This window comes from Prunus avium, chromosome 7 (assembly GCF_965620075.1).
Source record: "Prunus avium chromosome 7, drPruAviu1.hap1.1, whole genome shotgun sequence".
Taxonomy (NCBI): domain Eukaryota; kingdom Viridiplantae; phylum Streptophyta; class Magnoliopsida; order Rosales; family Rosaceae; genus Prunus; species Prunus avium.
Window position 1 is genome coordinate 3660773 of NC_142290.1, and position 24952 is coordinate 3685724.

The following is a 24952-nucleotide window of genomic DNA, read 5'->3' on the forward strand; positions in this document are numbered from 1 at the left end:
ATTTTGACAAGTTTCCCATTGGGTGTGCTAACTGGGTGTTGAGTGATGGATGCGCTCCTTGATCCATACTTATTTTCGAGCGACTATGGTCAAGGGAGGAACAATCCTCGACTACAAGGCCTTATGAACGGTGGATGATGTCACTAAGACATGCGTATCTTGGCTAAGAAATCAGAAGTAAAAAGTTCACCACGAGAAGTACGCAATAACTCACTATAGAGTCAAAGAATACGATTGTGAGACAGAGAAGCATAACATTTCTTAAGTGATAACCAAGTGTTACGAGCAAATGTGGAGTGAACAACAGTGCCCAAAATAGATGGTTGAAAAGAGTTGTTGATCCAACGAAGTACCATTTGATCTAACTAAGTACCATTTGATCCTTTTGAATCAATTCTTCATGGGCAGAATTAACAACTTCAGAAGTTTTTTCTTGGTCATCAGTAACTTTCAAAAACGCACTCACTAGTGCCATTCACAAACTTCATAAAACCACGACTTTTAAGGATGGTTATAAGCTAAGCCAACCATAAGGGATAATTAGTATGATCAAGTCTGATGGGCAAGAGATTGGAAACGGAGGTGTGAATCATATGTGAAGAAACATTAGAGGAGGAAACCATAAGTGCAAGAGAAAAAAAAATTGAGCAAACATGAGTCACTAGGCTTTGGATACCATAAAGGATAATAAACAAAGAATTATAAAGCCCTAGAAAATGAGGTCGTGTGTATTGATAATAATATATAATGTCCCTTATTTATAGTAGTCATCATGACATTTGTATTTTAATAATTTACAAGAGACAATGATAAATATATAATAATAATTTACTCTTATTATGACAAACTTTAATCATGAGACAAGGCACACTACAAACATTCTTAAAGAAAAGTCGTAGGCTGATAAAGCAGAAATAAATACATGTCGAGAATATGCAACATGAAAACAAGGTCAACGATTGTGGATCATAGGAGCAACAATCACATGAGCTTGCAGGGGTTGCCAATATTGTTGAGGAGAAGACCAAGAGGAATGCACATGAATAACCACAAAAGGTGCTCTTACGATTGTTGGGGTAATTCCATACAAACAACCTTGGGACATCCCAACCACAAATTGAACATTGTGTTCATCTTAGAAAACACATCGGCAGTCAACAAACTGTACGAACTAGCTTGATGAGCTTCATTAGAACGCTCCACATCAAGAATCTTGGCCACCCTTGCCAATATAATTTCACAGCAAAAGAATCTTAGGTAGTAGCGCGCCATGAACTTGACATCATAAATGTCACCAAGGACTACCTATAGAGCCTTAGCAAATATCACAACTGAATTCGATATAGGATTTTGGGTCAGGAGTTTAAGAAGATAAGCCAATTCATAAAGCCCATGAAAGCAAACCCATTTGAGATGATGCAGCTCCTTGTTCATTTTCAGGACATGCAAAAACCTGACCACAAAATTCTCAACAGAATTTCCAAAATTCCCCATTTTTTGAAAATCAAGAGCATTTCTTTTGAGTAGAGAAATAGAAACTAGAATATGGGGGTTAGAGTTCTCATTGAATCCATAAAAGTTGAATTCCGAGGTGCCCTCATTATTTCCATGGGCATCGGACAAAGTGAGACCCAACTGGATCAACTTGAAGGAATCAACGTTGAATTTGACATCTTGATAATGTTGATTTTTAAGTGCGTCTCGGGGACGTCATCGCAATTAAATGTACATAAGAGACTTTTTTTTTTTCTGAAGGGGCAACAACCTGCCAAAGGCCAAGAATATAAAATCTAAAACGTAGGACACGTATCATTACCACAATATTTTTCTCAAAGTCCAACATCGAAACTTTGGGAAAACATCCACTTCCCTTTCTCTGTAGGGGTCAACCTCATGCCTCTTCCAGATATCACCTCCTATTGATAAGCCTCATGCCCTAATCAAGTTATACAATGATTGTCATGATCGTAATACCAAACTTCGTTCGAAAAGCGTTCGTGTCCCTATCGATCTTGATGATCCACGTGTCGCGCATCTTAGTTCAATATCGAAACAATATCTCCCTATTGAAGAACATGTGGGTGATTTCGAAGACTGGGAACCCTGTAACTTAGAGGATTAAGAGTCTTATCATTCAGAAACACTCGAAGATTGTGAACCTTACCCTTCACCGCCCATTCGGCACCCCCGTCTGGTTGCGTTGGTAGAAGAAGAGCTACCTCATGTTGACCCATATATGAGGCTCTTGTTTGAAAAGGTTTGTCGCTTGGAAGAAGAAGGCTAGCACAACCACTAAACGCGCACATCTAAACTTATAGGCAGGAGAAGGACATTCAACCACTTCACATAGCCTTCTACTCTTGCTTTATGAAGAAATTGATTAGACATAGACTCCCAAAGGAAGAATGGAGCATAATTGTAATATAAATTATGATGTTTTTCCAGAAATTTTATGTACAAAATAGATAATAGTGCTTATTCAACCTTTCAACCACATGAGCTTGTAGAGGTTGCCAATATCGCTGAGGAGAAGCCCAAGAGAAAGGCACATGAATAACCACAAGAGGTGCTCTTACGATTGTTGGGGTAATTCCATACAAACAACCTTGAGACATCCCATCCACAAACCTAAACATTGTGTTCATCTTGGAAAACACATCGATAGTCAACAAACTATACGAACCAGCTTGCTGAGCTTCATTAGAACGTTCCACATCAAGAATCTTAGCCACCCTTGCCAATACAATTTCACCGCAAAATAATCTTGGGTAGTAGCGCGCCATGAACTTGACATCATAAATGTCACCAAAGACAACCTCTAGAGCCTAAGCAAACATCACAATTGAACCCGACATAGGATTTTGGGTCAGGAGTTTAAGAAGATAAGCTAAGTCATAAAGCCTATGAAAGCAAACCCATTTGAGATGATGTAGCCCCCTGTTCATTTTAAGGACATGCAACAACCTGACCACAAAATTCTCAACAAAAATCCCAAAATTCTTCATTTTCTGAAAATCAATAACATTTCTTTTGAGTAGAGAAATAGAAACTGGAATATGGGGGTTAGAATTCTCATTGAATCAAGAGAAGTTAAATTCCCAAGTGCCCCCATTGTTGCCTTGGGCATTGAACAAAGTGAGACCAAACTAGATCCATTTGACGGAGTTAACGTTAAATTTGACATCTTGATAACGCTGATTTTTTAGTGCGTCCCAAGGACGTCATCACAATCAAATGTGCATAAGAGACATTTTTCTCTGAAGGGGCAACAGCCTGCCAAAGGCCAAGCCTGCAAAACTTAAAACGTAGGACACATATCACTACCACAACAATTTGCCCAAAGTCCCACATCGAAACTTTGGGCAAACTTCGACTTCCCTTTCTCTGTAGGGGTCAACCTCATGCCCCTTCTAGATATCACCTCCTATGGATAAGCCTCATGCCCTAATCAAGGTGTACAAGGATTGTCAGGATCTTCTTACTGAACTTTGTCTGAAAAGCGTTCGTGTCCCTGTCGATCTTGATGATCCACGTGTTGCGCATCTTAGTTTAATGTCGAAACAATATCTCCATACTGAAGAACATATGGGTGATTCCGAAGACTGGGAACCCTAAAACTTAGATGATTAGGAGTCTTATAATTCAGAAACACTCGAAGATTGTGAACCTTACCCACCACCGCCCATTTGGCACCTCGTCCTTCTAGTTGTGCTGGCAGAAGAAGAGGTACTTCATGTTGACCCATATACGAGGCTCTTGTTTGAAAAGGTTTGTCGCTTGGAGGAAAAAGGCCAGTGCAACCACTAATTGCGCGCATCCGAACTTATAGGTAGGAGAAGGACATTCAACCACTTCGCATAGCCTTCTACTTTTGCTTTATGAAGAAATTGATTAGACATAGACTCCCAAAGGAAGAATAGAGTATATTTGTAATATATATTATGATGTATCCATAAATTTTATATATAAAATAGATATAGTGCTTATTCAACCTTTCAAGAACTTAAACATATACTTTCAGGATAAATTTTTTGTGGACGTATTTAAATGTCATAATAAAACACCATATGTTGTTACGCTCCCCTATGATCTTCTTAGGTTTCTCAAAAATGTGCACAAGCACTATAAGAAAGTTGATTAGATGTTGACTATTGAAGATGTGGATATTCTTGTGAGAGACACATAGGGTGAGTATTTGTATATGATTCATCTCTGTTCATCGAATTAGATTGAGATGATTTTCGTGCTCGTTTCAGAATTTAGAACGTTTTAATTATAGTATCCGTTTTATCTTGTCTTGGTACTTATTTAAATGTGGATATTACCAACTAAACGAGCTTCTCTTGGTACGTTTTAATTATAGTATCTATTTTAGCTTCCAATTCCACAAGCTTCTAGCCAAGTTTGTGCCACAAGCTTCTCTTGGTACGTTTTAATTTTAGCTTCCAATTCCACAAGCTTCTAGCCAAGCTTACAATGGGCTTCAAAGTTGCTCGCCATTTCTCAAATCATTCATTAAATTTTACCACACAAGTTAGGTTGATCACATGGGACTTTCAAGTTCCACATACCCCAAATCCCATCTCTAAGACCATCTCCAACCATGTTGGGGCTAAACTACCCTCCATAATACAACTATTCATGTATGTTTAGTGCTCAAACTATTTTTCCTCCAATGTTGCAAACTCATAATTTGAGTCTGCGACTTTATTAAATTGTTTAAGAATGGTCAACTCCTTTTTTTTTTTTTTTTTTGTGATTAATTTTTATTGATATTATTTTTGTTTAAAACTTCATGATTTAATTTTCTGAACATTTTAATCAAAAATAATTGAAATTTAATAAACAAAATATTTTTTCACTTAAAATTAAAATCAAGCTGGAAATTGGTTAAAACATTGTTTTTTAAAAAAAATTATAAAAAAAAAGAAGAAGATGCATCATTGGTTTAAAAAGCAAAAGATGAACAAGCTATTCAAAGGGAGCCGTTGGGCTTTGATGTGAGCCTTCCATGTGTTGGAATGAAGGAGAGGAGTGGCGCCCAAAAATCTTTCACGCGGGACCTGCTCTGCATTACCTTCACGTGGCCTTCAATACTGGCATGTTGGGCTCCACAAAAATTACCAGTCCATGCAATATTCAGACTGGAATTCACCCCAAGATATTGCCTGGCTCAAATTTCCACCTGCCCAAATACATTAGAGATGGAATTTGGACTAAAATGTCAAATTTTCTTTTTCCACACCATGGTTGGAGATGGTCTAAGTACCTCATCCAAACATACTCTTCGAGACCAAGGTCTTAAATATCGGTTGTATCAGAAATATCGGTAGGCCAAAAACACGGAAATTTCGATGGAAATATCGGGATATTATCGATATCGATAAAAATTGAATAAAAACCACGGAAATTGTAAGAAAAACTTGGAAATTTTTATTGAAACTTTGTAGGATGTTTATTTTAGCAATTATCTATTAGTTTATCATAAAAAATTGGAAGGAAATGCATTACATGATGGATTTAACTAATTTAAGTTGATTATATAGCGAGCTGGCAACCCACTTAAATAGAAAGAAAAAAGAAAGAAGGAAAAAAAAGAAAATATAACAATATAACAATATCAATTTAAAAAAATATAAATAAGAGGTTTACAATTATACAATTAGTCTATCAAAATTCTTATCAAATATGAACAAAATCCATGTCAATTACACAATTAATCTAACCAAAAGTACATGTGATTTGGAAGTCACGACATAAAAGTAGACGTGATTACAAGTTTGGGATAATTTTCGATGAATTTTTTAGAGCACATATGACTTTTTAATGAATTTATGATGTTAGTCCAATTAAAAATTGACATGTGGCGCCTTGTTAATGCATCATTTCAAAAGGAATTAAAATGAGAAGCGCTGGATTACAACCCAAACATGCTGTGTCTTTCTTCTTCTTCTTCTTCGGAGAGCTCTGCAACTTCAATTCTAAAAGCTCTTAAAAACTTCTAAAATTCATAACTTTGGTTGTGGGGCTCCGATTGACGAACCGTTTTCTCCTACATGATCGTGAGATCGATCCCAACAATCTAAGGTAATATTTAGGGTCTCACCAGCAGCAAACAATACAACCTCTGTGGCCTTTCGTCGCGGTGGCCTTCCGTCAAGCACCTTGCGTGCATCTCTTGCGGTCGTTGTTCTGCTTGCCATGGGGTCTGCTCAGACCTCCACAAGCTGTCCATAGCCATTTTTCCAGCCAGTTCGTATCCGTCCGCCTCTGATTATCACCGTTTTGTGTTGGCGTTGCTCGATAATATCGGGATCAATATATCGGCGATATTTTCGCCGACAATATCGATATTTGCACGAAATAATTTGGTTTGTTCCCAGAATATCGCCTAGCCAAAATAACGATATTATCGCCGACATTTCGGTGATAATTTCGATTTTTTAGACATTGTTCGAGACTATAATGTGAGATGCCTAGGGTTCGTCCTTAGACCGGGCTGGGCCGAGCCAAAATTTTTGGGTTCGAACTTAGCTTTATGGGCTTTTTATTTTTCGGGCCAGGTTTTTTTCCTTTTAAATCTTTTTGTTACACATTTTTTTGTCAAAAGTGATGGATAAAGAGTATTCTTTTAAACAATAGTATAAATTACTACATAACTTAAGAAAACAAAAATATCAAGCTAAACTGTTTTCATAATATGATAAAAAGTCCTTCTCACAAGACAAAATGTTAAAATGGTCCAGCCCCTCCAAAATTGGATAAACTGGTCGATTCACTCTCCGACAATGACATAAGAGTTGTTCAATGTCACTTAAAATGAGTGACTTAAGAGTTTATTTCATGTTAGTGTCAAACAGTGACTGGACCAGTTTGTCCAATTTTTGAGGGGCTGGTCCATTTTTTCTTGGTGCCCTCCTATTTGTCCTTATATGGTCAAGTCCCAACTCTTTTGCTAAACCTAGACCAATAGCCAATATATTTAAAAAATATTATACCTAAAAATGAATCTTATGAAACTGTGTTACTTATATCCCAAACTAGGATTGACATCATGAAAATTAAAGCAATATGTGTCATTAGAATTAATAAAATCAAAATAAACTTTCAAATTATTTATTGAACCATTGAATTTGAACTTGACAAAAAAGGGGCACTAGAAGATATAGTGTATATATGGCTTCTTTGTTACAAAATTTTATACAACATGAAAAAATTAACTTAATGTATAACATGTGTAAACAAAATAAGAAGTTTATTAGTTTATCATACATATTACATTATTTTGATGAAGTATAAAATGAGGTTAGGGAGTGCATCAATTAAGTTTTAAAAAAAATAAGGGCATAGGCTAGCAGGCATAGGCCCTAGCCTATGCCCGAGCGAGGGTTTCAAATCCTAAGCCCAAGCCTTACCCAACCTTAGAGTAGGCCGGGCCAAGCGGGCCTAACTATCGGGTCGAGCCGGGCTTTTGCCAACAATAAATATCTCTTTTTGTTCTTAGGACCTTTCCTATTGTCAGATGCCCTGTATAGAGAAGTAAATGAGAATTCAGATGGTTGTTCGAAATTATGTGCTGTCGCGGACACACTAACAAGAACGAAAATTTTCCATAATCAGGTCCCCACCTACACAAATTATGCGAACTTTAAATGACTTTTTTCCAAGTCTGATAAAGAAAAAAAAAAAAAAAAAAAGAGTTCTAAAGTCAATGATACACGACGATGATGAATTGAAAGGGATGTGAAATTGATGGAAGGAAGAGTGAGAGGAAGCATGGGAAGACTACAAGAGTGCAAATACAATTCAACTAGTGAAGGGAGCATATTAACAGCGGGAAGCCAATAGGATGTAGTCTTAGTAAGGTTCACTCCTCCCAAGTTAAGGTACTTTAAGGAAAAAAGAGTTGCAAGCCATTGAAGGTCAATCTCAAGAGTTCCAAAACTCTTAAGATCAAGATAAAGCAACCTTGAGAGGTTTCCAAGATTGGGGGGAATGACTCCAACAAAATATGTACGAGAGAGATTGAGGTATTTCAGTTTCTCTAGTGATCCAATGAAACTTGGAAATTGGACACCTCAAAAAAAATTCAAGCTCAAATTCCAAATCTTTTAAAACAAGCAAAGAAGGGTTGATCTCACCATCAAATCCATGCTCTGTTGCTCCGTAATAATCAAACCAATCACGATTGTGAAGATCGAGCCGGTTGACACGTCCAGTTATGTTGTTGCAGCCTACACCACTCCATTTGCAGCAATCTTCTCCCACCCAAGACGAAAGCCGTCCGGAAAGATCTGTGAGGCCTTGTTTGAGCTTGAGAAGGGCTTTCCTCTCTATATCTATGCATCCTACATTATGATCATCACTGCAGAAACCGAGTTTAATGGTTTCAAGGGATAAAATTCATGACAGTATAATTAGTGAGACAAGTTGGATGGAAGCACTAGCACTACTGTGACCCATGATTCTTATGCAATGGGATGATTTGTAGGACTAAAGATATGAGTCTGTAAGATTAAAGAGTACAGGGATGCCCTCTATATAGGAGTAAATGAGAAGTTTATTAGTTTATCATACATATTACATTATTTTGATTAAGTATAAAATGAGGTTAGGGAGTGCATCAATTAAGTTTTAAAAAAATAAGGGCATAGGCTAGCAGGCATAGGCCCTAGCCTATGCCCGGGCGAGGGTTTCAAATCCTAAGCCCAAGCCCTACCTAACCTTAGAGTAGGCCGGGCCAAGCGGGCCTAACTATCGGGCCGAGCCGGGCTTTTGCCAACAATAAATATCTCTTTTTGTTTTTAGGACCTTTCCTATTGTCAGATGCCCTGTATAGAGGAGTAAATGAGAATTCAGATGGTTGTTCGAAATTATGTGTCGTCGCGGACACACTAACAAGAATGAAATTTTTTCATAATCAGGTCCCCACCTACACAAATTGTGCGAACTTTAAACGACTTTTTTCCAAGTCTGATAAAGAAAAAAAAAACAAGAGTTCTAAAGTCAATGATACACGATGATGATGAACTGAAAGGGATGTGAAATTGATGGAAGGAAGAGTGAGAGGAAGCATGGGAAGACTACAAGAGTGCAAATACAATTCAACTAGTGAAGGGAGCATATTAACAGCAGGAAGCCAATAGGATGTAGTCTTAGTAAGGTTCACTCCTCCCAAGTTAAGGTACTTTAAGGAAAAAAGAGTTGCAAGCCACTGAAGGTCAGTCTCAAGAGTTCCAAAACTCTTAAGATCAAGATAAAGCAACCTTGAGTGGTTTCCAAGATTGGGGGGAATGACTCCAACAAAATATGTACGAGAGAGATTGAGGTATTTCAGTTTCTCTAGTGATCCAATGAAACTTGGAAATTGGACACCTCAAAAAAAATTCAAGCTCAAATTCCAAATCTTTCAAAATAAGCAAAGAAGGGTTGATCTCACCATCAAATCCATGCTCTGTTGCTCCGTAATAATCAAACCAATCACGATTGTGAAGATCGAGCCAGTTGACACGTCCAGTTATGTTGTTGCAGCCTACACCACTCCATTTGCAGCAATCTTCTCCCACCCAAGACGAAAGCCGTCCGGAAGGATTCGTGAGGCCTTGTTTGAGCTTGAGAAGGGCTTTCCTCTCTATATCTATGCATCCCACATTATGATCATCACTGCAGAAACCGAGTTTAATGGTTTCAAGGGATAAAATTCATGACAGTATAATTAGTGAGACAAGTTGGATGGAAGCACTAGCACTACTGTGACCCATGATTCTTATGCAATGGGATGATTTGTTATACTGAAGATATGAGTCTGCAAGATTAAAGAGTACAGGGATGCCCTCTATATAGGAGTAAATGAGAAGTTTATTAGTTTATCATACATATTACATTATTTTGATTAAGTATAAAATGAGGTTAGGGAGTGCATCAATTAAGTTTTAAAAAAATAAGGGCATAGGCTAGCAGGCATAGGCCCTAGCCTATGCCCGGGCGAGGGTTTCAAATCCTAAGCCCAAGCCCTACCTAACCTTAGAGTAGGCCGGGCCAAGCGGGCCTAACTATCGGGCCGAGCCGGGCTTTTGCCAACAATAAATATCTCTTTTTGTTTTTAGGACCTTTCCTATTGTCAGATGCCCTGTATAGAGGAGTAAATGAGAATTCAGATGGTTGTTCGAAATTTTGTGTCGTCGCGGACACACTAACAAGAACGAAAATTTTTCATAATCAGGTCCCCACCTACACAAATTGTGCGAACTTTAAACGACTTTTTTCCAAGTCTGATAAAGAAAAAAAAAACAAGAGTTCTAAAGTCAATGATACACGATGATGATGAACTGAAAGGGATGTGAAATTGATGGAAGGAAGAGTGAGAGGAAGCATGGGAAGACTACAAGAGTGCAAATACAATTCAACTAGTGAAGGGAGCATATTAACAGCAGGAAGCCAATAGGATGTAGTCTTAGTAAGGTTCACTTCTCCCAAGTTAAGGTACTTTAAGGAAAAAAGAGTTGCAAGCCACTGAAGGTCAGTCTCAAGAGTTCCAAAACTCTTAAGATCAAGATAAAGCAACCTTGAGTGGTTTCCAAGATTGGGGGGAATGACTCCAACAAAATATGTACGAGAGAGATTGAGGTATTTCAGTTTCTCTAGTGATCCAATGAAACTTGGAAATTGGACACCTCAAAAAAAATTCAAGCTCAAATTCCAAATCTTTCAAAATAAGCAAAGAAGGGTTGATCTCACCATCAAATCCATGCTCTGTTGCTCCGTAATAATCAAACCAATCACGATTGTGAAGATCGAGCCAGTTGACACGTCCAGTTATGTTGTTGCAGCCTACACCACTCCATTTGCAGCAATCTTCTCCCACCCAAGACGAAAGCCGTCCGGAAGGATTCGTGAGGCCTTGTTTGAGCTTGAGAAGGGCTTTCCTCTCTATATCTATGCATCCCACATTATGATCATCACTGCAGAAACCGAGTTTAATGGTTTCAAGGGATAAAATTCATGACAGTATAATTAGTGAGACAAGTTGGATGGAAGCACTAGCACTACTGTGACCCATGATTCTTATGCAATGGGATGATTTGTAATACTGAAGATATGAGTCTGCAAGATTAAAGAGTACAGGGATGCCCTCTATATAGGAGTAAATGAGAAGTTTATTAGTTTATCATACATATTACATTATTTTGATTAAGTATAAAATGAGGTTAGGGAGTGCATCAATTAAGTTTTAAAAAAATAAGGGCATAGGCTAGCAGGCATAGGCCCTAGCCTATGCCCGGGCGAGGGTTTCAAATCCTAAGCCCAAGCCCTACCTAACCTTAGAGTACGCCGGGCCAAGTGGGCCTAACTATCGGGCCGAGCCGGGCTTTTGCCAACAATAAATATCTCTTTTTGTTTTTAGGACCTTTCCTATTGTCAGATGCCCTGTATAGAGGAGTAAATGAGAATTCAGATGGTTGTTCGAAATTATGTGTCGTCGCGGACACACTAACAAGAACGAAAATTTTTCATAATCAGGTCCCCACCTACACAAATTGTGCGAACTTTAAACGACTTTTTTCCAAGTCTGATAAAGAAAAAAAAAACAAGAGTTCTAAAGTCAATGATACACGATGATGATGAACTGAAAGGGATGTGAAATTGATGGAAGGAAGAGTGAGAGGAAGCATGGGAAGACTACAAGAGTGCAAATACAATTCAACTAGTGAAGGGAGCATATTAACAGCAGGAAGCCAATAGGATGTAGTCTTAGTAAGGTTCACTTCTCCCAAGTTAAGGTACTTTAAGGAAAAAAGAGTTGCAAGCCACTGAAGGTCAGTCTCAAGAGTTCCAAAACTCTTAAGATCAAGATAAAGCAACCTTGAGTGGTTTCCAAGATTGGGGGGAATGACTCCAACAAAATATGTACGAGAGAGATTGAGGTATTTCAGTTTCTCTAGTGATCCAATGAAACTTGGAAATTGGACACCTCAAAAAAAATTCAAGCTCAAATTCCAAATCTTTCAAAATAAGCAAAGAAGGGTTGATCTCACCATTAAATCCATGCTCTGTTGCTCCATAATAATCAAACCAATCACGATTGTGAAGATCGAGCCAGTTGACACGTCCAGTTATGTTGTTGCAGCCTACACCACTCCATTTGCAGCAATCTTCTCCCACCCAAGACGAAAGCCGTCCAGAAGGATTCGTGAGGCCTTGTTTGAGCTTGAGAAGGGCTTTCCTCTCTATATCTATGCATCCCACATTATGATCATCACTGCAGAAACCGAGTTTAATGGTTTCAAGGGATAAAATTCCTGACAGTATAATTAGTGAGACAAGTTGGATGGAAGCACTAGCACTACTGTGACCCATGATTCTTATGCAATAGGATGATCTATAGGACTAAAGATATGAGTCTGCAAGATTAAAGAGTACAGGGATGCCCTCTATATAGGAGCAAATGAGAATTCAGATGGTTGAGCTTTTGTACGTGTCATCGCAGACACGCTATCAAGTACGAAAAATTTCCATAAAGTCTCTGATAAACGACTTCCAAGTCTTTGATCAATAAACGTTAGTTTTGTGATATTGTTGTAATAAAACGAATACCATTTACGGACACAGAAGTATTTTCCTTTCATAATTGCACGCAACAACTCAACCACGATATCTTTTGATATCACAAAACAATTAATATGGCAACCACTCTTTTTTCTCTTTCTCTTTCTTTCTTCGTTCCCACCATTCCAGCAGCCTGCCAAACCTTCTCTTTCTTTCTTCGTTCCCACCATTCCAGCAGCCAGTCAAACCTTCTCTTACAGAGATCATCTCCAAGCCTAGCCCAAGCCCAAGCTGGCCGGGCCCTCTCAAAGCCCATAACGGGCCGGGCCGGGTAGGCCCCCTTAGGCCCATGAGCCCGCAGGCCAAATGATGAGGCCTACCTATTGAGAAGGGAAATAGTATACTAAACTCAAACACACTACACGAATGCTAGGACACGAACCCAAGACCTTATTTGAAGAAGCAAACTCCAAACCACTACACTAGTGAGTCCCTTGCATAAGTATCTCCCTTTTAGTAAAACTAATGGGTTGTTAAAAATTAAATATGACTTGGGCCCTATGAATAGCCCACACCCAACAAAATCTAGTAACTAATAACCCTTTTAGCCCAGCTAAAAAAAAATTAAACTTTTTTATCAACAGAAAAAATAATATATACAACTAAGAAGCACTTTTGACATTTTTGCCCATACCCAGAAAATGTAAAATAGAATTAATATGTTAATATTGTTGAGGCCTAAAAAAGTCACGGTTCGGCCCAAATAAATTCTCAGCCCAATGCAATACCTTACCGAGAAGAAACCCGATTTGGGCATGCGAAAGTTCGTAATATGCGCTTGCACACATGCCACGCCAAGCAAATAAACAACATGCCACGCTACAAGCTTAAGTGGGCCCAAGCCACGCAAGATGCATGGGGGCTTGCTTGAGTGGGTTGTGGTATGGATGGTAATAAGTTGACATGAGGCCCATTGATGGGCTAAGAAATGGAAGTCCCGGGGTTGCTTGGGAGCCTCGGAACTCATGCCCATTTCTTAGGCCCAAACATGTGGGTGAGCACAAAGAGAAAATATCCCAACCAAAAAGCCCAACCGAAATAGCCCATTAGCTCAACCAAATTAGCCCAACACCTCAACAAAGAATAGGCCAACACTTGTTGAGGTTAGCCCATTTATTTTGACAAACTAACCCATCACCTTAGAAAGGACCAAGTAACCAAGGAAAATATTTGCCATCTCTCCAGCACTTAGCTGGAAACAAAAACAACGAGAAAACCAAAGCTACCCATGTGAGTGGACTGCTGGGAGCCTCCAGCACATGGCCAAAGACAAATCCCAACACAAGCCATCCAAAAAACCAAAAGATACTTGAGCAAAACACCCTTCAAACCAGTGTACATACCCATTTCTTTCCCCCCATCAGACCTGGCCATTAAAAAGGAAGAAAGGAAAGGAAGGAGATGGCTGAAAATGAGAGTTCTGAGGTAGCTGCGGGAAAGGGCCTTGAGCTCCCAAAAATTCCTGATTTTGTGGGATTGGGTAGAGTGGATTTCACCAAAATAGGATTATTGAAGGGATGAGGGGAGAAAGGAAGGGAAAGACTTGGCCAAATTGGATAGAAGCCATTAGGGTTTCTTGGAAAATGGTAGCTTCCAGCGCCTATAAAAAGAGGCATTTCCTACCCATTACAACAACACACATCAAGAGAGCAAGCTTCCTCTCTTGCATGCAAAATCCAGCAATTTCGTGCTCCATTCTCCCTTCTCTCCCATTTTCCCTCTTCTGGCAGACTGTTCTCATATTTGACAGAACCTCTGTCAAGCTTCCGGAAGAACACTTAAGACACACATTTCTTTCTCCCCCCTTTTTCTTCCCCCAAGTATGCATAATTTTCTCTTCGGTGCTCAACTCATGTCAATTTTGCTCCCATGCCACAAGCTTCTCATGCCAAGCCAAGAATTTATCTGTAAGCAGCCATTATTTTTGTTGGTGAAGGTAACTAAGGTGTTTCCTAAGGCTTTACAACCCTTTCGAAACATTTTGGGGCCTGATCTTTGAACTTAGACACAAGGGGAAAATTTCAGCCATTTTGCTCCTTACGGCGGCCCAGTCCATCTGTAGCTGCCGGAAGAAAAAGACCCCTACAAATATAATTATAATTTATATGAAAATATTATTTTAATTGCCATATTCTTGCCGTACCCGTATTCTAGTTTTTAGAAATTAACCATATTGGAATATCGTATTGCCATATCCGTACCCGTACTCGTGCAACATTGACCCTCACACTGACAGGTGTTAGTTAAGCCCAACCTGGGTTTATCTTTAGCCCCTCATTAAGAGCACCTCCACCCCAAAGGGCAAGGGTAAGGCAAAGGTAAGGCAAGGTTTGTCACTATTCATGTGAATAGTGGCAGCCTTGCCTTTTTTGGTTCCACCCCAAAGGGCAAGAGCAAGGGCAAACACTATTCACTTTAATTTATTTTCTATTTTTTATGCTTAAACCATTAATTTTGATAAGCTTTTCGGATAAGATTTTTGGTTGCCACTGTCACTATTTATTATAAAATTCTTACATAAAATTTCAGATAACATTTTCGGATACAATTTTCAAATTAAATTTTCAGATAAGATATTTGGTTGCCACGTGTCCATATTTATTATAAAATTCACATCTCACTCATCATACAATTACAATACTCTCGGTCCTCATAGTTCGACATAATCGAGTACAAGAATGACTCAATCATTGGCAAAGGTGGTTCCACCGAATCACAATGTGGGGGAGTATTTTCCCTTGGAGGATGTAATAGTGTCATTATTTCCAACACGGAATGCACCACTGGAACCAACTGTGGGCATTGTTTACTTGAGGAGCCATGTGTAACGATTTTCCTCTTTTTAGGTTTGCCTTGAATAATCTATTAAAAAAATGAAATTGGAAATGCAAGAAATATATATATATATATATATATATATATATATATATATTTTTAAATGACATCAAATTGAATAAAACGACAATTGATTTTTTTTTACCTCATCGCCAAGATTTTGAACTCTTTGAACGTTTGTCAACGATCCTCCAACTTCGAAGGAAGAGGTCATTTGTATTTTTGCACAAATGAAATTTTGTAGAAAATTTGGTGCGGAAAGTGAAAAATATTGAAATGTGATGAATTTGTATCAAGATTTGGTGTGTTAAGTGAATAATATTGGTAGGTATTTATAGAAAAAATTTCCAAAATATTTTGATATTTTTTTTAAAAAAATTTAGCCAAAAATTGGACAGCCGTTGGATTGTATAAGATTTTTGGATCAGAGGCTCTAGGAGAAAGCCACGTGGCTTATAGCCGTTGGTTTCTATGGGATGGTGGGTCAGGGGCTGATTTTCAAATTTTTTTTTACAGTTGGCTCGTATATTTCACACGCCAACAGTAATTTTTTTATAAAAAAAAAACAGCCACTGACGTCAGCGGCTTCGGGCCTAAGCCCAGTCCAGAATTGCCAAGGCTGGTGGGTCCCATGCCTTGCACGGGCTGCCTTTTGGGCGCTGGAGGTGGAAATCATGCCTGGGGGGCCTGTTGCCAACTGGGGGCTTGCATTGCACTTGCTCTAACAGGTGTTAGTTAAGCCCAGCCCAAAATTAGACGCACGCTATGGAAAACATGCGCGCTCTGGTCGTCTTGTTCGTATCAACGTTTTCGTCGTCCCAAATCACTCTTGCCGCAAAATAAACCATCAGCTGCTACCTTTTTGCAAAGAATTGTGATCTTGTTTTCATTTTAGGGTTCCAATTCTAGGAGACAGGCCCAAACCCCCTCATCGTTTTTTCTGTTTTTTGGTACTTCCAGGTATGTGATGTATCGTTTTTTCTGCTTTTTGGTACTTCCAGGTATGAGAGACATCTGGTTTTGCTACCCTTTATTTTTTCTTAATCATTATTTTTATTATTATTTGATGTTCATACCAAAATGAACAGCCAATAAGAACAAGACACTTGGATGAAATCGAACCTGGTCACGACTGCCTTCGGCACCTAGCCTACCGATCCGTCCATTAGGGCAACTCCCTTCTCCGGGACACGCGACATGCTCACAGCGGACGTCCACAGTCCCACATCGAAATTCTAAACAATATGCACACCTCCCAAGGCCTATAAAGGAGGACAACTATCCTAAAATAGAGATAATTAGAACTCACGGCATACAAGCCTATTAATATGTCAGTTTAACTTACTAAATCCGAACTTACTTAAGCATCGGAGAGCCTTCGGCCGGTACCACACCGGTGCCCTAGGTCTTACCGAGCGTTTGCTCATCTTGCAGATCCCACGCTCTACCGAGGCCCAAAGCATTCCGAAGGCCCAATATCACTAAGTTGAGCCCGAAAGTGCCCAACCACTTTTTAGCATCAACATTTGATACTGGGTTATGCTTTGGAAAATCTTATGGTATTCATATGGTTTTACCTTGTGGGTTGTTTGTTTGCGAAAAAAAATACAGAAGAAGATGCGTTTCAGTATTGGATTTGTGTGGGTTTTGTTGAATTGGTGATTTGGATAGGCTTGAATGTTTTCTGAAAATTATTCATATTCAAACTCAGCAAACTACTAGTCAGTGTAATTGCTTAGTTTTTGTAATTGAAAGCTAACTTGTGTGTGTATAAAAATGACAGGCTTTACTGTATATATATATACCATTGGAGGTGTGCTTTGTAACATTTCTTTTCGTTTCATTCCTTTTTATTTTAATTTTGATATAGACTGTCATGTACATACATACCAAAAGGTTTTGTTCAACTGAAAAGATTGATGTAGGGAATTTATTCTCATGGTGTAAGGAACTAAGTCATGAATGGAAAATGTGATCCAAGTCTGTTCCTTGTGATCTTTGTTTACAACTTTGGCCTATATTTAGGGGACTTTATTTGTCTTGAGTTGGCTTTAAAAATGAGATTTAGAGGGAGAAAACTACTTGACCACAAGAGTTGGTGATGACTGATGACAACAATAAAAACTTGATCTCAATGCCCCTAGCCTTAGGCTTATGAAGCCTACTATGTTTCCAATTTATGAAATTGCTAGAGAGTGTCATATGTAAGGTTCAAATCAGGGAAGAGTGTCATTGTTTTCATAATAAATTTTATAATAAACTCTAGGAAAGCTTTTGGGCAGGCATTGTTTTCATAATAAAATTTATGAAATTGCTAGAGAGTGTCATATGTAAGGTTCAAATCAGGGAAGAGTGTCATTGTTTTCATAATAAATTTTATAATAAACTCTAGGAAAGCTTTTGGGCAGGCATTGTTTTCATAATAAAATTTATGAAATTGCTAGAGAGTGTCATATGTAAGGTTCAAATCAGGGAAGAGTGTCATTGTTTTCATAATAAATTTTATAATAAACTCTAGGAAAGCTTTTGGGCAGGCATTGTTTTCATGATAAATTTTATGATATTGCTAGAGTGTCATATGTAAGGTTCAAATCTGGGAAGATTCAAACTTAAAATCCCTTCCAACATTAGAAAGAAAAATACCATTAAACTAATTAGTAATTAGTTATTAGAAATACAGTTGGCAACATACAAATGCATACAATTGTCAATCTACAATTTCTTTGCTACCAGGGAAGACCCAAACCAAGAGGTTGTGATATAAAGTGGGTGAAAATTCTGCTTTTTCGGTTGTTGCTTGGTAAATAATAATAAGAATAATAATGAAACACACTTGTAGTTGGTTTTGATTTTGGATTCTATTCTTTATCTGTAAGCAAATATCATGCTCTTTGTTTCCTGCAGTACTTCTCATAATGGAATTTTGATTTCAATGTAAGTTGTAACTAAGTTCAAGCATAATTAGTTTCTAGTAAAGGATTTTTCTCTGCTCATAATTGAATTTTCCTAAGTTTTAATTGTAGTTTCTGGTTGTGTGTGCTCGTCTCTTGGGGACCTTTGTCTGGCATTGGTTTAAAAATTTAATGTCACTGTCTGAATCATTCATTTGTGTCTCGTAATATTGTTTTGTTGTAAAATCTGTTTTGAATTTGATGAAAAGTTGCTCTAGCATCTGGTTGATGGCTTTATAAAAGCTGAATTTAGCATTATGTATCAATTGGTTATGGTTCTAGTTATGGCAAAAGTAATTAGATATTTCTGTTTGAGGCTTGTGAATAGAAGCAAATATATACTTGCTTTGCCTAGTCTACAATCATCGACTCTGCTACAAAGATATTCTTACAACCACTGAGGACTATATCAGCATCTGTGTAAAGCTCTTGAGGTTGGGAGCAAGTTAGCTACATGATTAAATAGCAACTTATGCCGAATAATGCCCTTGTATTTCTGGAAAGTGGAATGGATTCAATATAAAGTGGTAGTAGCACTCGAAAAAGGCTTGCATGGAGCAGAGACGTCATTGTTTTCGTCTGAAACCCTAAAATTCAGATTGCAGTCGCTGTAATTGCTATTTGCACTCAATTGACTGCCAGATCCAAGGTCAGCTTCTTTTTCAATTTCTGTTAATCATATGTAAAATACAATTCTTTGCGAATTCCATTTTTTCAGTTAATTATTTGATTGATACAACTGGGTAGTAAAACTTTTTACCTTTTTTTGTCTTTTGCTATTTTCATATGTAATTAATTAGAATTTAGATGTTATGGAGGTACAACAGAATATGATTTGTGTAGGTTAGGGGGCTATTTGGTATTGCTAACTAATCTTTCTTCTGGAAAAGCTGACTGCTTCTGTTAAAAGTGCCGAGACTGGTTGAAAACTTTAGGCAAGGTTATTTAATTCATAATTTTAGGCCTTTAATTGTTGATTATTGTAGTTTTGGTCTTTTCTAAATCCTGATCAAAAGTTTTCATCCGACTGTTTAAATTTTTCTGTTTTGTTGTACTATTAGGGCTTCCTAATTTGAAGCTGATATGGATGCAATTAATGTTATGCTTGAAGGGAAGAGACTTCTCTCAGTTTTTCAGTGGATGTGATATGTTGTAATGGATGTCAGGGCTGCTTTGCAACCATTTTGCTTTCTGCTATGAGTTTTATTTATTTAGTTATTAATTTTAAGTTAAAGGTCGAGAGAGAAAATCATGTGCGGGAAATGAGATAGGGAGAAGGGAGGAGGTAGTGAAGAGGAAAGAGAGCAGGAGGACCGGGAAATGGAGAATGTATGAAAAACTTGAAAAAAAATATTGGAAATTGTTTTAAGTTTTAGTTTTCATTTTATGTACCATTCCATCACTAGTTTTCATTTTGTTATCTTTTTTTTTTTTTTTTGATCAAAGTAAGATAACTTCATTGAATCAACAATGTCATAGTACAAAGGAAAACTGGACCTTAGTAATGTAACAAATGTGGCCTCATTAAAACCTTGCCTTTAAAAACCCCCAAATGGGGAAAATCCGGTCAAGGAAAAAGAGTACCACTACATCACATCCAACAGAAAATAATTAAGAAAATAATTTGTCACTGGCCAAAACATCAGAAATCCATAAAGGACCATCCTCTAACCAAACTTTGAAATCCTGAGTCAGAAGTGCCTGCTTAGCCAATAGATGAGCAACCTGATTACATTCCCGAGGAGCAAATTGACAGGAAATATGAGTAAAATGATTAAAAAGGCCCTTGACTTCATCGACTAAAACACCCTCCACCGACCAGCTTTCCTCAAAAGATTGAAGATTCAGAATAATCTCCTTTGCATCCATTTCCAAAATGACAGAAAGATGTCCCAGTTGACGTGCAATCTGTAATCCCAAAATTGCTGCATAAAGTTCAGTAGCTTTAGGAGAAAACATGCCGTGAAGACCTTTATAGCCAGCCATCATTAAATCACCCATATTATTCCGTATCACAACTCCCAAACCCCTAAATCCAAACAGCAAATTGACAGCACCATCAACATTTATCTTCACAAAACTACCAGTAGGTGGAGACCAATGCCGCATATGATTATTTGCTGGAACACGAGATGGTCATAAAATAATAGCCCGTTGATACTCCAAAACAAGCTTTCGAGTGCGAGCCAAAAGACAAAGATGTGAAGTACTTCGGCCAGAATGTAAAAAATCATTACGAGAGCTCCATAATCCCCAACTCAAAAAAACAAAGAAGACTAACTCGTCATTAGTCAAAACTGAGGTAATATATCGGTATAACTCCTTAAAAGTACCAACCTGTAGGGGAATAGTCAAATCATGAATAGGCGAATGCTGCCAAACCTCCCTTGACAATCGACAAAACCAAAGAGCATGTATAACAGTTTCAGGCTGTTGAGAGCATCTAAAACAAAGTGAATCCAGAACAATTTGACGCTTAAAAAGGTTCACCTTACATGGAATAATGTCATGTACCGCTCTCCATAAGAACACCTTCAATTTATTTGGAACTCGCAAGGACCAGATAGATGACCATAACAAATCCACTGAATAATCTGACCCACTTACATCTCCCTGTTGTCTCGAAATTAAACTTTGAGATAGCCAATAACCACTTTTGACACTATATTTCCCATTCACAGCATAATGCCAAATTAGCCTATCTGAAGAATTTGGTACCAAAGGAATGAACAAAATAGCAGCAACTTCTTCTTCCCAAAAAACTGCAGAAAGTAAATCTAAATTCCAACAACCAGCTGAATCGATTAAAAATTGAACAGTAGCATCATCCCCAAAAAATTGAGGTAAAGAAGGCCCAAACTAATGGTAGGTGTCATGTTAACGTATATACTTGTTATCCATCTCAAAGATTATACGACTTCCCTCTCTCTCCCCCAACTGTCTGTATATGCTCTGTACTCTCCCATGGCGTCGAGATACATAAGGGAGTTTTTGGCTTCGGAGGCATTTAAAAACGCAGGGAGAGACGTAAGCGACGTCCTTCCACGACTGGTAAAGTTCTTCTGCTGCCTCCAAGTCACCAAGACATACCTTTTCACCCTCACTCTGGTAAGTTCTAATCACACCACTCTCTCATTCTTAGACAATTCTCTTGTTTTTTAATTTTTTTAATTTTTTTGGTATTTAAATTCAATGAGCTGAGGTAAAAATATTACCAGCGGGAAATGAAATGGGTTGTGATTCTGTGTATACAGTCCTACGGTCCCAGCATGCTCCCAACCCTTGGCCTGGCCGGTAATTTGTGCTTGGCTGAACGCATCTCGACCCAGTTCGACAAACTGGGTGTTGGGGACATTGTACTCGTGCAGTCCCCTGAGGTTCCTTGGAAGTTCATGACCAAGCGCTTGATAGCCATGGAAGGCCAGTCTGTTACATATGTTGTCGACCCTAATAACAGTGACAAGTCTGAGACTGTTGTGGTATGATGTTCCACTTTAAGCTTGTAGTGTTGGTTTTGTTTTGGGCTCTGGGTTTTTGGGTTTGAAAGTTTGCGTTTTTGTTGTTTTGGGATTTAGGAGATTATATTGTTGTTGTTGTTGTTGGTGCTACTAGGTTCCTAAGGGGCATGTTTGGATAGAGGGAGAAAACATCTATGAGTCAAATGATTCAAGAAAATTCGGGGCGGTTCCTTATGGCCTTCTACAAGGCAGAGTCTTTTGGAGGGTGAGAATCTCTTCTTCTTGTACCTCAATTTGAATTATTTGCATATACATCCTTTTACGTTGGTTTTAGATAGAATCGCTAAGCATAAAGGAACACATCTATGTTGGTTTACAAGTGGAATTGTTAAAAGGATATGCCTTTGAATTTATAAGTGGTATGATTAGTGGGTTTGGGAAAGAATGTATGATGTGTAGTTCGATAGAAGTTCAAATAGTAATGAATATGTGGTAAAAATTTACAAGCGATGAGATACATGCTGTTATGTTTTTCCCAGGGAAGATTGAGAATATGTATTTTTACTGGTAGAACTGAAGTCCAATGGATGTGAACAATGAACTGTCTTTTGGGTATTTCTATTTTCTACTACTAGAATACTAAGATTTCTTATTTTTGATCTTTTTGTCATTAGATATGGCCACCTAAAGATTTTGGATCGTTGGCGCAAAACAAAGGGAAGGATTCTATCTCGTGAAGTACACTTATTGAGCATGCGCACTGTTAGTTCCTTGTATGTAATTACAGAATCTTGTTGTAGTAGGGAATATGGAAGCTTGTTTGTAGAATGGTCTTTTTTTTTTATAAAGAAAAGTGGTTCAGAAAAGGCATGAATGAAGAATCGTTTCTCTTTCTGCTTTATTTCCCTTTCTGGTTCTCGGTACCTATCATTTTCATGTTCATTGAGACTTGTTTTCTTGTTGAATCTGCAGTCAGTTTCGACTTAAATAGTTGATGTGAAGTTTTGCAAGATAGTGATAGCAAAGAGCAGAGAGAAAAGAGACCTTTCCAGTTAAGGGCGCGACATTATTGATAGTTCACAGACATCTTGAACCACATTTGAGTTATTGCCATTCAATTTTCGTTTCTGGAGAAAAAAAATATCTTGTAAATCTTAGTCAATTTTTGGTTTGAAATTCTATGAACAAGATCCTAGATTTCTGTGGTCCAATCTGTAAATTCACCGACAACTCATATTTTGGTAATTCTCCTTTGATGTAAAGGTTTGCTATTTACAAGATTGGCTTTCGATGGAAGTGGTTTATGAGGTTAAGGAACCAACTCTTGGATTGGAGGAGTCATGGAAAACGAAGTCATATTTTCCTGAGAAAAGATATGATATTTTTGCAATACTGAGAAGTCAAGCGATATTCTAATTCATTTGGACAGGTGATAGCCAAATTTTTAAAAAATAAAAATAAAAACCATAGCATTAATGTGGGCAATGAATCCCTTCGGCAGTTTTAAAGGACTTTTGTGTCTTCAAACTAAGAAGAAAGAGACAAAGTTAACCCTCAGACACACTAGTGTGAGCCAAAGAGTCTCTAATGCCAAAGTTAGTCATGGGCAATGAGTAAAGTGGGGCTTTTTAGTTTCAAGGAACAGATACCTTCTCCTTGAGGCGGAGGTTGGTTTATACAAGATTATATCCTGGCTGATTTTTCGTTGCGAGTCCACATTTTGAAATCAAATTGGGTGTGTTAAGATCCGTTAGGAGGCACATCAAGTCAATTAGTTGTTTGACCTGAGGTGCGTGAGATAATTCCCAGGAACAGACAAGTGTAATCCTTATTTATTGTTGCTGATTTGGGTTGATTTACCTGAGGCGTGTTTCTTAAGGACAAGAATTTTATAGTGAGGGTCTTATATATGGCCTTTGGAGCGGGCAATAATAAGATACAAGTCCAATTAGGGATGGCAACGGGTCGGGTACGGGCCGGGTATGACAATACCATCCCCGTCCCCGCTCTCCATCCCTGACCCCGTCCCCGAACCCATCCCTGTTTAATAGGTTTCGGGGAATCACTGTCCCCGTCCCCGTCGGGGCCCCATACCCGCCCCGAATCCCCGATTTTTTTTGCATAAAAAAAAATAAATTTATCATACATTTTAACATGAAGTTTCATATTAATTTATCATTTAACACATCCAAATTAACTATAAAGTTCAACTCAACTATTCAAAATCACTTTAATACGAAATTCCAAAGAAGATTAGGAGAGAGAGGTTAACTTAGGGTTAAACATAAATATTATAATTATATATTTATTTATTTAAATATAAACATATATATTTTAGGGTCGAGTTCGGGGATGGGGATGCCAATACCATCCCCTCCCCATACCCGTCAGGGATTTTTCAAGTTTGGGTTGTAGTAGGGAATTTTTGCCATCCCTAAGTCCAACATAGGATTTATTTGTTTATGAAAGATTTCAAAAACCAAGCTCTTTATTTGTGAGAACTTCAAACATAGGATGTTGGGCAAGCCAAGTCTTCATCCAATCTCCAAGTTCTTCAACATCTATAATTGTTAGGGGAACAGAAAAATGTAGTTCCAAATCATAAAATTTTGAAGATAAACTAAACTGCCTTTATTAATAAATTCATCTGCAAGAGACTTCTAGTTCATTGCATCCGATACGTTGAATTCCCCCTTCTTTGTATAAAAAAGAAATAAATCTTATCTTAGGGTACAAGAGCTAAGGGCAACCATCGGAAGTGAGATAGAGCCAAAGAGAGCGTATTTGGGTTTGGACTTATTTGTGGGTTATTCAGAAACAGGTAATTGCTTGCAACCCGGTTGTAACATAATGATATATATATATATCACTAAAGTTATACCGTTTGATTGATCGAAAGGCTATCCGCCCCTCATTCTAGCCCGCTTGCTAGAGTTAGAGCGAGGATTGATTTACTGAGAGAAATAGGGAACGTGTAACAAGTGTGCTTGCAGCAATGCTGCATGGCCATCCAAACGTGGCAACTCCATCAAGAAACACATCTCACCGCTTCTTTCTCTCCCTATTAAGCCAAAGGTTTTCTCTACAAATCACACTGCTTTT

General features: G+C 38.1%; 2 protein-coding genes and 6 pseudogenes across 3 annotated transcripts; 1 reads left to right on the forward strand and 7 right to left on the reverse strand.

Annotated features, from left to right (window-relative positions):
- Positions 1-853: 853 nt before the first annotated feature.
- Positions 854-1704, reverse strand: LOC110757905 (putative CCR4-associated factor 1 homolog 8; annotated as a pseudogene).
- Positions 1705-2450: 746 nt separating this feature from the next.
- LOC148292841 (putative CCR4-associated factor 1 homolog 8) lies at positions 2451-3215 on the reverse strand (annotated as a pseudogene).
- Positions 3216-7616: 4401 nt separating this feature from the next.
- LOC148292842 (receptor-like protein EIX1) lies at positions 7617-8463 on the reverse strand (annotated as a pseudogene).
- A 469-nt stretch (positions 8464-8932) lies between these two features.
- Positions 8933-9761, reverse strand: LOC148292843 (receptor-like protein EIX1; annotated as a pseudogene).
- Positions 9762-10230: 469 nt separating this feature from the next.
- On the reverse strand, positions 10231-11059 carry LOC148292844 (receptor-like protein EIX1; annotated as a pseudogene).
- A 469-nt stretch (positions 11060-11528) lies between these two features.
- LOC148292845 (receptor-like protein EIX1) lies at positions 11529-12357 on the reverse strand (annotated as a pseudogene).
- A 7646-nt stretch (positions 12358-20003) lies between these two features.
- On the reverse strand, positions 20004-20501 carry LOC148292846 (uncharacterized). Its single transcript, XM_088244466.1, has one exon. It carries the CDS (start codon positions 20499-20501, stop codon positions 20004-20006), a length of 498 nt encoding a protein of 165 aa, XP_088100592.1.
- Positions 20502-21036: 535 nt separating this feature from the next.
- On the forward strand, positions 21037-23126 carry LOC110757906 (mitochondrial ATP-independent inner membrane protease subunit 1a-like). Of its 2 annotated transcripts, XM_088255945.1 has the most exons (5): positions 21037-21500; positions 21647-21871; positions 22005-22115; positions 22525-22623; positions 22823-23126. In XM_088255945.1, the coding sequence occupies exons 1-4, from the start codon at positions 21255-21257 to the stop codon at positions 22585-22587; spliced, it is 645 nt and encodes a 214-aa protein (XP_088112071.1). In that variant the 5' UTR covers positions 21037-21254; the 3' UTR covers positions 22588-22623; positions 22823-23126. The 2 variants fall into 2 exon arrangements, with proteins under 2 accessions (XP_088112071.1, XP_088112070.1); XM_088255944.1 differs by lacking the exon at positions 22823-23126 and having other exon boundaries at positions 22525-22716.
- Positions 23127-24952: the final 1826 nt, after the last annotated feature.

Coding starts and splice junctions, on each gene's coding strand:
- LOC110757906 (XM_088255945.1), top strand. CDS start 21,255: ATGGTAGGTGTCATGTTAACGTATATACTTGTTATCCATCTCAAAGAT. Junction 21,501..21,646: donor ACCTTTTCACCCTCACTCTG/GTAAGTTCTAAT, acceptor CTGTGTATACAG/TCCTACGGTCCCAGCATGCT. Junction 22,116..22,524: donor AAGGCAGAGTCTTTTGGAGG/GTGAGAATCTCT, acceptor TTTTGTCATTAG/ATATGGCCACCTAAAGATTT.
- LOC148292846 (XM_088244466.1), bottom strand. CDS start 20,501: ATGCGGCATTGGTCTCCACCTACTGGTAGTTTTGTGAAGATAAATGTT.